Source organism: Lissotriton helveticus, chromosome 10 (genome assembly GCF_964261635.1).
Source record: "Lissotriton helveticus chromosome 10, aLisHel1.1, whole genome shotgun sequence".
Lineage (NCBI taxonomy): Eukaryota > Metazoa > Chordata > Amphibia > Caudata > Salamandridae > Lissotriton > Lissotriton helveticus.
This window is the reverse complement of record NC_136071.1, coordinates 970,924,166-970,938,400: the sequence shown is the minus strand read 5'-3', so window position 1 is coordinate 970,938,400 and position 14,235 is coordinate 970,924,166. Positions and strand designations below refer to the sequence as shown.

The 14,235-nt window shown below is 44.1% G+C and overlaps 1 protein-coding gene across 1 annotated transcript in view; it reads right to left on the bottom strand.

The window, feature by feature from the left end:
• Positions 1-12,570, bottom strand: part of LOC144784158 (A-kinase anchor protein 9-like) — a 574,985-nt gene extending 562,415 nt beyond the window's left edge. Inside the window, exon 1 of the mRNA XM_078662830.1 lies at positions 12,358-12,570. Within this exon, the coding sequence (XP_078518956.1) occupies positions 12,358-12,405 (48 nt within the window). The 5' untranslated portion in view covers positions 12,406-12,570. The remainder of the gene's footprint in view (positions 1-12,357) is intronic.
• Between the last annotated feature and the right edge of the window lie 1,665 nt (positions 12,571-14,235).

Below are 14,235 nucleotides of genomic sequence, written 5' to 3'. Positions count from 1 at the left end.
GTGGGTGGGTGAGTGGGTGAGTGGGTGGGTGAGTGGGTGGGTGAGTGGGTGGGTGGGTGAGTGGGTGGGTGAGTGGGTGGGTGGGTGGGTGAGTGGGTGAGTGGGTGGGTGGGTGGGTGAGTGGGTGGGTGGGTGGGTGAGTGGGTGGGTGGGGAATGCCGGGCCACGCGCGGCATCCAATGGGATGCTGCGCCGGTGGACCAGCCAATCCTGGTGCTGCATGCAGCGCCAGGATTGGCTAGGGGGGCACATTTGCTGCTCGCCCTGTCGCCCTTAGGAAACCCGGCTGTGGCAGGCGAACAGCACGGTGAAGCACCCCTGGGTCCCACTGGGGAACTTACAGTGCGCATGCTTGAGAAAGTTGACAACTTTCACAAGCATGCGCACTGTAAGTTCCCCAGCGGGACTGCGCACTACGGTCTGCTGCAGCCAGAGTGTGTGGACTGTCACTCAAGCTGCAGCAGGCCACCCCCCCTGCGCAATTCAGCACAATGTTTTATTTAGAGTCTAGATTGGATACGGCCGGCGGCCGCGATGCGGGTCCATGGTGGCTGGTGAGGCTACGCCCCTACGCCCCAATGGACGCACCACGGCTATAATGTTGTACATTTGTATGGTGTGTTGGTAAAATCAATACTCTGGCGAACCAGCTAAAGCTGTGTCAAACTCCAGACGTAAAAGCGATTGACCGTTTTTCTCAGTAGTCCCCATTTTCAAATTGGGACTGGAAAAAGTGGCATACATGATATGGAGCGAGGGTGCAAAAAGTAACCCAGTGCCATGAGACAATGGCATCCCCTCGAGCAGCAGTTCAGAAAGGAGGAGTGACTATGACTGGAACGCCAGAACTGATTGAAAGTCACCCGAATGACGTGGAGGCAGTACACCGTTATCAGTGCGAGATTCAAAACCAATGAGTTGACCAATGGATGGGGGGGGTATACTACAACAAAGTGGCGGCGACCTGAAAAGAGGGGGCAGGTGGGGATAGCAAGAGGACAGATTTATCCCACTTCACAGCCTCCCCCCTGCCCTGACGGCGGTTGCTTGTATATTTGTCCCTTCACGGCTCCCGTCCTCAGATTAGATTTCTCCTTTCTCATTGCCAGCCTTAATAGACCCTTCAGCCCTCATCGCAGCCTCAGATACTATCTGACCCGTATAATTAATTAGCTATAGCCCAAATATTATAGATTATTAAAAATAGCATAACTAATAGTGTAATATCTCAAGCTGTCGACTTTAATAGGCAAGGAGGGAAGGGGGGGGGTCTGTCCCCTCCCCCCTGTGGCCCCAAGACTCATGATAGATGCAGTTTGCAACTGAAACAAAACAGCGTTTGCGCTCTTATGGGAAAACTGTGCCACCTCTGTTTTGGAGAGCGGCCTCTAGTTCCACACCACCTAAAAAACCCTCCCAGATTCATTATTGGAATAACCCTCTCTGCAGGTGTCACGGGCTGACGGCTGCACGTTTCGTTTGCTTTAATTTAATGTCGCCCCTGATCTCAACTAGAAACAGGGGCAGTGCCAACAGCAATTGCTGTCTCGAAGGTTTTAAGTTGTAAACATTCTTACCCGTGAGAACTAATTGGTATGTGTTATGGCAGCACAAAAGTGTTGTCACATGCCACAAGCTTTTGCTCAAGTGACACCATTGACATGATAAAAGCAAATATAAAATGAATCGAATTGCAGTAAACCCTAACGCAATTTACGACAGCTGCAGTATGGCGCTCCTGCGTGTCCAGCTCCTCTCCGCCCACTGATTGCTGGTCCTTGTAGTTTGAATTTCCGCATTATAAATCGGAGACTGCAAGTGCGGGGCCCAGACTGCAGATCAAGAAAATGGCACGCGAGACAACAAATGCAAAGTCGGTGAGTGAGAGAATGAGGGAAATGCCCAACCTGTAGTACATAAAAAGGCAGGGAACAAGTGAGTGAAAAAAATCAGACTCAGTTTGCGAGCACTTACATAATGCATCCATCTGTGATTCACGACAATGTGTTCTCTGTTATTAAAGAGGAATGCATGACAATTGTATTATTATTTTTTTAGAAATTAAGCCCTTTTTTTTAGGTTCTTAGCTCTGAGGTGGTAGTGGCGTGGATTCTATCCCTGCTTCATGCTAGACCGCACTGTGTGAACTTGGGCAATCGCGCTGCGTGCACATGTTCCATCTGTGCAGAAGATGGTGAGAGACAGCGTGCATTTCACCGAGTTGTGTAGTGCATGCAGAAAGCATTGCCGTGCAGGTTATAGAAGACGACTACAATATCAATAAGGACTATAAGTTGTAGTAACATTTTGTCCTTATTGTTGTATAATAATCCTCAATTTTATTACCGAAAGAAAAAACTAATTTTAAAGAGGAAAGTTTCAGAATCGGACCCTGTAGTTTACAGTTAGGGCAGAGGGCAAACTCCTTCGCTGCAGGGGCATAGACGCTGGCATAGACGTCAATGTACGGACACAGTACTCACCCAGGGTCGAACTGGCATTTATCAGGTAGTGCCTGGCGAGTCCCAGCAGAGCCCCAGAAAGAGGATCATCTGACTTCAGCAGCAGCATCGCGCAATGGCCAATCACTGCATGACTACATGAAGTCACACACAGTGATTGGCCATTATGCAGTGCGGCTCACCACCCAAGCGCGGCATCCAATAATGGATTGCCCTGCCCTGCTGCGCCGTGACCGGCCAATCCTGGCGCTGCATGCAGCGCCAGGATTGGCTAGGGGGGCACACTGCTGCTCGCCCTGTGTCGCCCGGTTCAACCAGCACCCCCCTGGTCACTCGCTATGGGGGAACGTGACTGCGCATGCTTGGGCAAGTTGCAGCCCCAAGCTTCACTTGCGCGTTTCCTATCATTAACACGGATTACCTTGGCTGTCTGCTGTCACTCAAGATGCAGACCAGCCCCCCTGCGCAGCGCACTCCCAGATACGTCGGGTGCTGCCCGGATTCCCATCGGCGCTCGGCGCTTACATTTTATTCGTGTGTCAGTGTTTATTTTTCTTAATTTTTCTTGCAGCCGCGGGTCCTGGGGCTAGTGGGGCTACGACCCTACGCCCCAATGGACGCACTGCGGCTGGAGGTCGGGCCACGCAACAGGCACTGAAATTGAGAGGCCAGAAACAGAAGGAGGTCTAAATAGAAAGTTGATTCAGTGGTGCAGGAAGAGACTAACCTAAACGAGACACGCTGTCAGAGCACGGAAGCACCACCTCCGAACACTGTCCTTCTAACACAGATCCTGGGACAATAACAATGGCGCTGGCAGATTTCTTGAAATAACACAGTGTCTGTTTTGCGCGTTGTGCATGCAGCAGGGGAAGGGGAGCATATTTAAGTGACAGCACTGTGCATGGGGCGCTTTATATATATAAAACAATTACTTTATGGTAAATACAGCGAGACGCATACACAGAAAGCAGTCGCTCGCCATGAAACTGAAAGTGCCCATACACAAAAGGTGAAGAAAAAAAAGTGCTTACCCAGTAATTAAAAGACTGTGTACTGCTGCAAATAAAGGATCCAGTCCGGGTGGGCGGGGCCAAAAGAAGACAGGGCGGTTACAAGGAGGGACTAAAAAGCCTCACTGACAATGGAAAGCCAGGTTTAGCAGGCATGAAGACGCAAGCCAATGGAAAGAAGGGGCGGAGCCTAGACTCCACTTCTAAAATTGGCTTGATTACAAGAAGCCTCGCCTAAAGGCGAGACCTAAAAAGGCAGCAACTCTGGGACTTGTGAGAGCTTCATTGGTTTCAAAACTATCTTACACCTTGCTTAAAAAGGTAAGAATGTAATCTGTGGAAAGTATTTATCTTCCATCATCCATCATCTGGTTGCAGATTTAGGTATGATACTGCAGTTTGTAAACAGTAAACGTTCCATTTTTTATGGTAATTCAATCTCAGTTGTTTACAGCAGATGCAGAGAGGTAGGTTGGTCTTACATGTTACGTGAATTCTGTTATAGGTCTGCAAACCTATCATGGAGTGAGGCGTGTTGGCTCTTTCTTCTAAATACATCCCACTATCATTAGGTGTGGAAAATTGATACAGCTAGTAATTAATTGGCTCAATCTAGCACACTCAAATATCCCAGCCATGGCCTTTGGTGGGGGTGCACTGACATTCTGTTCTAGCGCAGAAAACTAGGGCTTTTGCAGCACACCACTTATCATTGTTCAGTCTTGATTATGTATATCACACCTTTGGGTATGAGTAACTCCCTACTACTGTTAGAGACAATTCAACAATAGTGATCAGAACGAGAATCCAGAAAGATCAGTCTTCTTGCTGTTCAGTAGCCTTTATTAGTATTACAAAGATGTATAAAAAACTCCCAGCACACGATTTGCAGACACGTGTTTCGTCTCTTTCAAAGACTTTTTCAAGGCATGGATGTTGAAATCAAGAACCAGGACTGTATATGGACCAAGCCCGGTCCCGCGTGAGAGTATAAAAGTCGGAATTGGCAATCTGCCAATATGCGCTCCCGAGTCAATTCCAATTCACCTTCTAAGAACGAGCACAGTCTTAATATCCGTCAGTTCTGCCCCGGTAATATAATAAATTCCAAAGCTCGGTACGGGCAACTAATTGGCCGCTTGGCTCATTCGCCTCCACTAAGAGTGAAATATATATGTTCTTGTCCTGCAATGTATAGTCGAATCTTCTAAGCACACCAACTATCCATTGTTGGCAGCTATAAACGGAACCTTTTACTGGTGTTACTGCTCCAAAACGAGCTGTCACCATTAAATATATCGGAATCGTCCTCCTCTCCTAGTCTACGAGGACTGTACTGGTGTTAGCCACGCACCGCTTTCACATTCAGTTCTCACCACACTGATTTGTAAAACTTTCCATTAAGCGATCACACATCTTCACCTCCGGTGACAAATGCTATGTATATGAACAATGGCATGGTAGCTTTAAACACAGAAAGGACAAAAAAGTTAAATGATCTTATGAACAAAACAAAGGAACTTGTCCGTGAAGTTGTTTTGGATTAGTTAGTGTTGTTTCAAAGGTGTGTTTTATATTACATTTGTGAACAACAGGATTTCCAAGATTCTAAATTGTAGTTTCTGTTATAGAAGTTTTAGTCTTCCTTTATAAACCTGGATTGGTGTGTTAAATAATGAAAAAAATGAAATGAAAAACATTTAGCGGTCTGATTACAGGCTTGGGGGTAAATTAAGATGCCTGTGGGAAAAAAAAGTTTGTGCAGGGATCAGACTTTTGCGCTGGGGGATACTTAGCACCCCTCAAATGATCCCCGCAACCCACACCGTAACTCGTTACAATTCACCCACCACACCCACTGTGTTCCCGACAGATTCCGGCAGGTCAAACCTGCTGAAATTTATGATGGGGAAAAGACCCTGAAAAAAAGACCAAACTTGTGGATTTAAGTGTGCCAAATAGCAATTCAGCATGTTGGCTCATTTTGAACCAGCAAATACCTGACTTTGAGCCAATGGTGTTTTTAAAGTGTATTAAATACTCCAATACACAACTTGTAATCATAGCCTATGGAGATAATGGGAGGAAGCAGCACGGAGGGTGAAGTTAGGGAGGAGAAGAAAAGGGTGAGAGAGAAGGAAGGCATGGGTGTTAGGGAAGCAACAAGGAGGTTGGGTGGTGTGGAGACAACAGGTGAGAGGAACGTGGAGCGGGTGGGTGTGAGTGCAGCACGGAGAGGGCAGGGAGAAGCACACTGGCAACAGACAGCAACACAGAAGAGAACTACATGAGGGAAACAGCTGAAAAGCATATGCGCTTCCATAGAGTGCTTTACCCAAATAAAACAAGCATTGGTAATGCATCGGTTTCGCATATGTGATGAATAAGAAGTTGTTTTTGTCAATCACCGCCCGGGGCAAAGGAAGGAGCTCCCTTACAAGTATCACGAGAGTGGAGGTGAAACCTAATAAGCACAGCGCATGCAAAGTGTAAAGCGTTGTGACACTGGTTGGAGGTGAAAATATATGTTTTTTTCCTTTCCGACCCCTGCAGATCAGGCCTCCTTATTTTACAGATTATGCGGATATTTGGTGAAACCTCCGGATTATATATGATCAATAAATCCCCTTTGTGGCCGCTGTGCGGGCTCGAGTCCGATTATAGCTGGGCTTCTGATCTCTCCCATACCCGTGAAGGTCTGAAATACTTGGAGGTTTTTGTGACGGACAGACAAGAAATATCCAGATCCAGAAATATTGATACAGTCTTCGCCAGGGTTAAAAAGGAACTCAAGCCATGGGCGGGTTTACCCCAATCTCTTTACGGCCACTCAGCTATCTTTAAAATGATTTCTCTCCCCCGGCTCCTCTATCAACTACATAATCACCACTATCTTATGCCCTAGCTCCGCTTCAGGCATCTGAATGCTATGCTTAATGAGTTCCTTTGGGGGGCGGCTCGATTAGAATAGCACTTCGGACTTGTTTTCTCTCTACCTACTGTAGGGGCATTGTAACAGCCGATATCCAGTCGTACTATGCCGCTTCCAATTTGCAGGTGCTCAACGACTGGTGGTATTTTCCCCAGTGAGAGCGGGCGTATGTGCTAGAGCGACGGCTCCTAGGTGACGCATCGCTTTCTAAATATTTATATAAAGGGCTAGCATTCAGGATTTTCCTCCGGTGACCAAGGTGGTCATACTATGATGGCGCCAGTCGCTCTGTCGCATTGGTTTGCTGAATCGTCTGACCGGCGCTGCTCCGCTCTGGTGTAATCGTCTTCTTTCCCAGGTGCAGCAACTACAGAGGTTACGGGGATGGGACCAAATTTGCATTTCCACCTTGGCGGATGTTTTCCAGGGCACAAGCCTCAAATCCTTTTCTGATCTTCAAAATGAATATTCCATCCCACATTCTCAGTGTTACAGATATCTCCAGTTTCGTCATGACATCGCTCCCTATCTTAAGGAGATATACGCCCTCCCTGAATTCAACACATTAGAGGGCAAGTTCCTCATGGGCGACCTGTTAGACCACAAAATCTCTAAAGTATACCAAACATTGGTCACTCACAGTGCGTCAACATTATAGTCCCTTAGGGAAGCTTGAACAGCTGTTGGTCCTCTAGACAATGATGATTGGAGGGAGGCACTGGAGTCCCCCCGAGGGGCTGCCATCTCTTCAAGGTTGCGATTTATATATTTTACATTTCTGCACAGAATATATTTCACCCAATCGCGACTTTAAAGAGCAGGTCTTATTGCCTCCCCACAGGGCCTTTGTTGCGGAATGGAGGGAGCTACTTTTAATCATACAATATGGTCCTGCCCGGTTCTGGATGCATTTTGGAAGGGTATAGCACAGCTGTTTTGCTGAAGTGCTGGGATGGTCTATACCAATTACATCACACCTAGCACTCCTACACATAGCAGAAGACATTGGGGGCAACAGATATAAACAACATCTGTTGTTTCTTGGCCTCACTAACGCCAAACGGGAAATAGCCGTCTTTGGAAAGCACCCACCCCACCTTCACGCATTGTATGTGTCATGATTCCCGAGTCCGCGAATCTACGCAAGTCGCGGTTGGCAAGCCGAGACACGACAACAGCGTCTCACCGAGACTACAATTCCCGGCATGCCTGGAAGCACGTTGCGTATATGACGGCTGTTATGCACAACGCGGAAGTAAATAGCGGCCCGAGAGCCGCTGCCCACGCCGATTATTCGTTTGAGGAGGAGAAGCCGAGGGTTGGTAAGAAGCAGTACCGGTAAGCTACTTCTATGTGCCTTCTTGGAAACCGTCAAAGCCCCGTTCTGGATTGGGTACTTTGTCACTTTGGTTCGAGCAGAGCCTCTGGGTTTACGAACCCTACCGAACTTTGGGGCATGATTTAGTTTGCCTTTTTCTTGCTGACTCCCTGTTGGAAGAGACGTGGTATTTTCGTCTCGTTGCAGGGAGAATCCAAAGCCAAGACTTTTGGGGTATAGAACTTCATTATCCAAAAGTCGGTGCTCTACTTACGCTCAGCCTCATTTCTATTAAGTACTATTGCATGGATGTCTAAGAGGTATTAGACGTCTGTGGACCTTGTAACTTTACGATTCATCTGAATCAGTTAACCTGTTCGGCTATTGAAACCGTTCGAGACACCTTCACCTTGTTTTGTGCCTTATTTCATCCATACACAGGAGAATACGAGATAGGGGGTTCACGCCAGATGGAGTGTTGAGCCTACAGGAATGAACACGTACAGTGTTTGGTATGCAATGAGAATTGTGTGTATGTAATGTTCCGCCTAGCTAGGACTGTGAATGTTAAAGCCATTAATTGTGTCTTCCTCAGCAGTTGGTTACAACACCCTGGCATCGCCCCGAGTCTCTTCTCCTAGATCACAGGTCCGACATATTTTCCTTTACAGGTAGGGGTGACACTGTTGTATATTAAGAAGATAGAAGGTGGTAGATGTAAGTTTAAGAGGGAGTGGGGGGGCTCATTCTAACTGGCTGTCGTTCTCGTTTCAGATCTCCCTCCCTGCTGTCTCCTTCCTTTCCCTCCCCTGCGGGACTGTCCTAGTCGCCTGTGTTTTATACTTCGGGGGGAGTCGAGTAGGGGAGGTTATAGGTTACTCAGCACAGCCCCGAAGAGTATGAGAAGATGGAGCCTGACAGTATGGAAGCGAGGAGTAGATTTCTGTAAGGGAATGGAGGAGCAGGTCTTTAAAGCCCATGGGTGCCCGCAGAAACATATATGTATATGGCAACGCTGGGCAGATTACAGGGGAATCATTTTGACACGGTCATCTTCACCCTCATTCCCAACATAAAAGGTTTGCCCCACAATCTAAACCTATGTTAATATACTGCTATTATGTGTCAGTCGAATATAGACCAGATACTTTGTTTTTGGTTTCCTTGACATGTAACAGAGACAATTCATAAAGGTTCTATAATGCCGCAGTTATTGTATTCTATTTAATTTTGTTCTGTTTTCTGTATTTGAATTGTTTATATATCATACATATTGTGGCTCATGATGCTCAATATCATTTCGTATATTGTATAATTACATAATTGTCGGTGCTTATGTGGACAAAGAAAATGCCAATAAAGTTTGTTCTTATAAAAAAAATATGCTACACCCAATAGAAATGGAGGAAAATTAAGTGGAACACACAGGAACCAATGAGAAGTCACTAAAGAGAGGAGGTGGGATGTATGCCCCTTTTAAGTTAATCTTAAAAACAATATATTCCTCAAACACAGCACAAGCGCTGTGCAGGCGAAACCTAACAAAAGTAGTGCTTGAAAAGCAAGCAGTGGAAGCATAAAATCCAGCCAATCATAAGAGATTGTAAAGAAACTATGCTCCATGGGAGGGACAAATACAAGATTGACAAGCTGTAACACTAATAAGAAACAGGCAAATGAGAGCAATAAGAAAGCCATCAAATGGTAAACAATGGGTGGGCTGAATGTTTTTGGTAAGCCACCACTGCCTTGCAACAGACAGCGCATGCTCTGTTGAGTAGGATACACCGAAAAAAAAGATAATGGCTCACCCTTTTACCTTATGTACAAAAGCATTAGCAAAATCAGAATTTAAGAAGTACTATCTAAGGTTATAGACTAAACAACGAATTTTCACTGAGCTTATTAAAATACAATGCTACTCTTTTAGATGTGTTTTTTTTCCATAAAAAGAATTTTAAATGACGACTGGAAAACAGACTTCACGTAGCTTCCCCGGTGAACATTATTTGCACAAAGTATTCATTTTGATTGATTATTTTACAGTGAAATTAAAAATTAGATAAAGTAAGCAATCCATTATGTCAACCTCTGAGTTTAAAAGCAGCCAGGAATGTAACTGTCCAAATCAAAAATTGGGACATGCACAAATCTACTTATCTTTTTCAGACAAACATATAAAATACAACAATTGTCCTTCTAATGAGCGAAACACAGTACAGTTGTGTGTCACTGTCACTAGTGGTGTGCCTAGATACTGGCACACTCAGAGGACATTTTACACACCCTTTCTTTCCTTGCTTCCCATCAAATGTGGTCAGGCCTCGAAAAATCTATTTGCCCACTCAATATGGAGGGTCAGATTTGATCAGGTCGACCTATATTTAGGAACTACACACTCATTCTGGCTAATTGACAAAGAGCAGGTGTTCTGTTCAGTCAGAAAGTGAAGGAGCAATAAATATGCCTTTAAATTTTGTTTTCATCTTGTCACAGTTGCTCTCTCTTCAGAGTAAGAAGTCAGTTTAAAATTACTTTTCCTTCTCTGACTGCAGAGTTCCAGGATTTTGTAAAGTGAACCATATGATCTGCTGTACAAAGTGTGAAATGAAAGGCCATTTTTCCTAAAACAACACACTTAAATAGATAATAAGTCAACTGTACGGACATTTCAAAATATATTTCAGTAATTGTGCAAGCCCATTTTTGTACTTGTGTGTGATGAAAAAATATTTTAATAGGATAAAAAACAAATCGGAACACTTTACTTGGTGGTGTGCAAATGATAAACATGTTTTCTGAAACCAAATTTTCACAGATTATTGCTAATACACGATATAGTTTTATCAGTAAAGCTGCAAGGTAGTAGGAAGGTTTATGGCCATTTCCTGGAAATGTACTGTCTATAAATGTGTACCCTCTATGTGGGCTAGATTCTAATTACACATTGAGTAAATGTTTAGTCTAAATAATCAAACAAAAGAGTTTTGTTGTGTACAGCAGAAATGCTGAACTCACATATTTGAAGGTGCACTCCTATGTGAGAATTAAGAAAAAGGTGGCTCTGTAAAATAATACTTGCCAATGTTCACACAATTTGAGACCAGTTTACGGGTCAAGTCCAATACAGTTAGGTCAAGTAGATTATTGAAGCTACTCGACCTGCAGCTTAGTAAAATGTTTATGATTTGAGGCATGGTAGTACATGGAGTCATAGCTGTACAACTGACATAAAACCACACCTAGCATCTTTGATCGGCCAATGATGACAGTGCATCCAAACCTGCAGGGAACATTTTTTCCACAAGCTTGACAAAGAACACGAACAATGACTGGATTTGCAGAGATGGAAGAACTATTCATATGTGCCAAGTTTAGAAAGTTTAAATTATAGACACTGTGGCAAGATGCAAGGCACTCTTAATATCCAATCTTGCAATATAAACGACACAATGGTTTTAAATCTGAAACTTTACTCGCTTTTCTAAAATACGCTCCTCTTGCAGTCGCAAAAGAATAAAAATCTGACAAAATATACTGGAATAGAACAAATGTGCTCTTATATGTGTTAGTTGGCAATTCATGTAACCGGAACTTTAACAATAAAAAAAATCATAATCTACCTACATATTTCGAAAGACGTCGTGAGCAAGTAGGGGATCCTTATTTTAAAAAACCTATTACTCATAGTAGCATTCTTAAGAAGCGACTTGGTTCACCCATTTTACTCCATCACTGGTCTCCCAGTCGCCTATTGACAATTCAAAAAGTGTAATATGTATTAAACAGTAATGTAGATTAGGCACTACTTTGATTAAAGTAATGCAAACAATAACAAAGAGAAACATTTTATGTGGTAAGTAAATTAGGCGAATAAAGGGAGTCCTGTCTACAAAGAAGTCAAAAATTGGCAATACTGTGCATTTATTGTAGGTTCCGACCTGTCAGGGGAAAGGTCAGAACATACTCCTTTATCTACCAGACAATTATGTGGAGCACCGTGCAAACAAACACTAACCACCTATCAAAGTGCACTCGGGAATTTGGAATAAACAATAAAGCGTACAAGCGTAAATCTCATTAAAGCTAAGCGAAGTTTATGAGTGTGCATGGCAAAATGCCAATATTTGTAGTTTTCCCAACTATTTCTCGTTGTTTCATTAGCCTCACTACTTTTTACCAGCTGCGCTTTACAATTTACAGAAAATTAATAATCTCATTATGTGTGTACCTCCCCCTCCTCTATAGTTTTACCAACATGTGATATTAAAAAAAAGACACTAAATATCATAGTTCTTCGCCAGTGAAAACCGCACCGCTCTGTTTTGCGGATACTGACAGACCAATATTTATATTTTCAATCTTCTGATCTACATCAACAGTTGTCATGATCACTTTAAACCTAGACTTGGCAGAGGGGCTTGCTGCCAAAAATAAGGTCACGTCACAGTAAGGGCAGGCGACAATCACTGCAGCAGCTCCTTGGTAGCAAGTGAGAATGTTAATAACAACACAACAGAAAGGCACCTGCACTGCCTAGGCTAGGGCAACGTGCCTACTTCAGGGTGACATCCCTGGCACACACTGCTTCTCCGCAGCGGGACGTGGCTCTCCCCAGAACCCGCTCCTTACCTTAGCTTTTCCAGCCTCCAGTTTTTTCTGTCGCTCCTCGTCCTCCATAGCCCCTGCGGAGGAGAGATAAAGTGCAGGATGTTAGCTGGTTCAGCCTGTCAGCGCTGAGCTCCGCAGCTCGGCGTACCGCTCGCTGCAGCCACTGCGGCGAGCAGTTTCATGGCTCTGCAGGAGCGGCCATGATACTCCACGTAAACACAGGCACGGCCGGGGAAAGTGACGTCAGGGCCGCTCCGGCAGCCTGACAGCTCTGGAGGGGTAGTACTTCTTCTATGTCTATGGCAGGGGGTCGCTAGTGTTAAAGCCACAGACATGGAAGAAGGCTATTGAATTGATTACACTCCAGACAAATAGTTGCAGCACCGCAGGACATTTTTTGTGCAAGAGAAATATAGCTAGCTATAAGCTAACTAGCATTCTAAAGTAGAGTAATGCTCCACCATGAATGAACTGAGACGTTTTGAACCTGGTGGAAAATTCAGTCACCGCTTGCAAATACTTAGTATTTGATTAGGTTGTCACATGTCGGGATTTAGACATTTGAAAAAGATTTAAGGGGATTCTACAAAGGCATTTGCACGAGTAAACTACACCATTCATTAACCTGACCTGCGTGTACTGTATGAAATGTGTGACGGAGGCGTCTGTGGGAGCAGGACATATTCTGTTCATATTTCTAGTAGATTATTGTTGTTACCTGCAAATATTTTTGGGTTACAAGTACGATGGGACATGAAGGTGGAAATTGCTTGTGCAAGCCTTTGTCAATGTTCTAACGCACATTAGGAAGGGTTCCCTAAGCAAGCGCCGGGAAACCCACTGCGGGTAGCTGTGCGCTATATAAGCTCAACTACATTTACATTTACATTACATGACCCTAATCCATCCTTTAACACCTGGACATCACTTTCAATACTCATGTGCAATTTCCAAATTCATGATGTACACATGACCTTTGTACAGTTCGTGAGCATAGGATGTGCATATGCAGAAATACCAGCGCCTCCACTTGCCAAGCACCCACTTTTTTGAGACCTGCACAACTTTTCACAAGGACCAATTAAGGGATCAAAAATGTATTTTCAGCAATAAAGGTTATGTTTAAAATTTAGACTTCACCCTTACACGCCACAGAAATGCATTCATATACGTAAATTTGGCATTATATTCACGGTGTGCCTTAACTTCATTAACATGTGTGAAGCATTTAAATGTATTAATGAAATGTATTCACTGTAGAGACTGTTCAGTTTAAACGTTAAATCATATATTCTTTATTCACGTTTTTACACTTAAACTTCAAGTTATAATTTTGATTTGCATATATACTGGATTGAGTGGTAATCCCAAAAAAAAACTTTAACTACATTCAGCGATTCCCGGTTCTTATTGCGGGGTCACATTGGCTTCACAAGTTAGAAATGTATTGTTGATGCCTTTTCCCTTTCAATGCTTCACGTCAGCGAATAAAGTTCCATATGACCAATGGGGAAAAATCTTTAAAGACTTGACTAAGAGATTACGTTGTAAGGCCAAGTGCTCTTTCAGTAGTAATACGAGAAACCAATATCACTAATAACACAGCTAAACATCCAGCATGAATCAATGCCACCAGGGTATTGAATCCCTACCAGCATATACCCCAATAACTGCTCTATATGAATTCCAGTTATGCATACAGTATTTGCACTCTTTGGATTAACCTAGCTTCTTGGCAGCTTCTTGGCATCTGGTTGCCACCTAGTTAGTCACAACCTGTCTCTACATGTCCCAGTGTCCTTCCTACCACACTGCACCACACTGTCTCTTTTATAATAACTTTTTGCAACTCTGTTTGCAGCCCCACTGTCAATTACCAAAACTCATCATTTTGGGCAA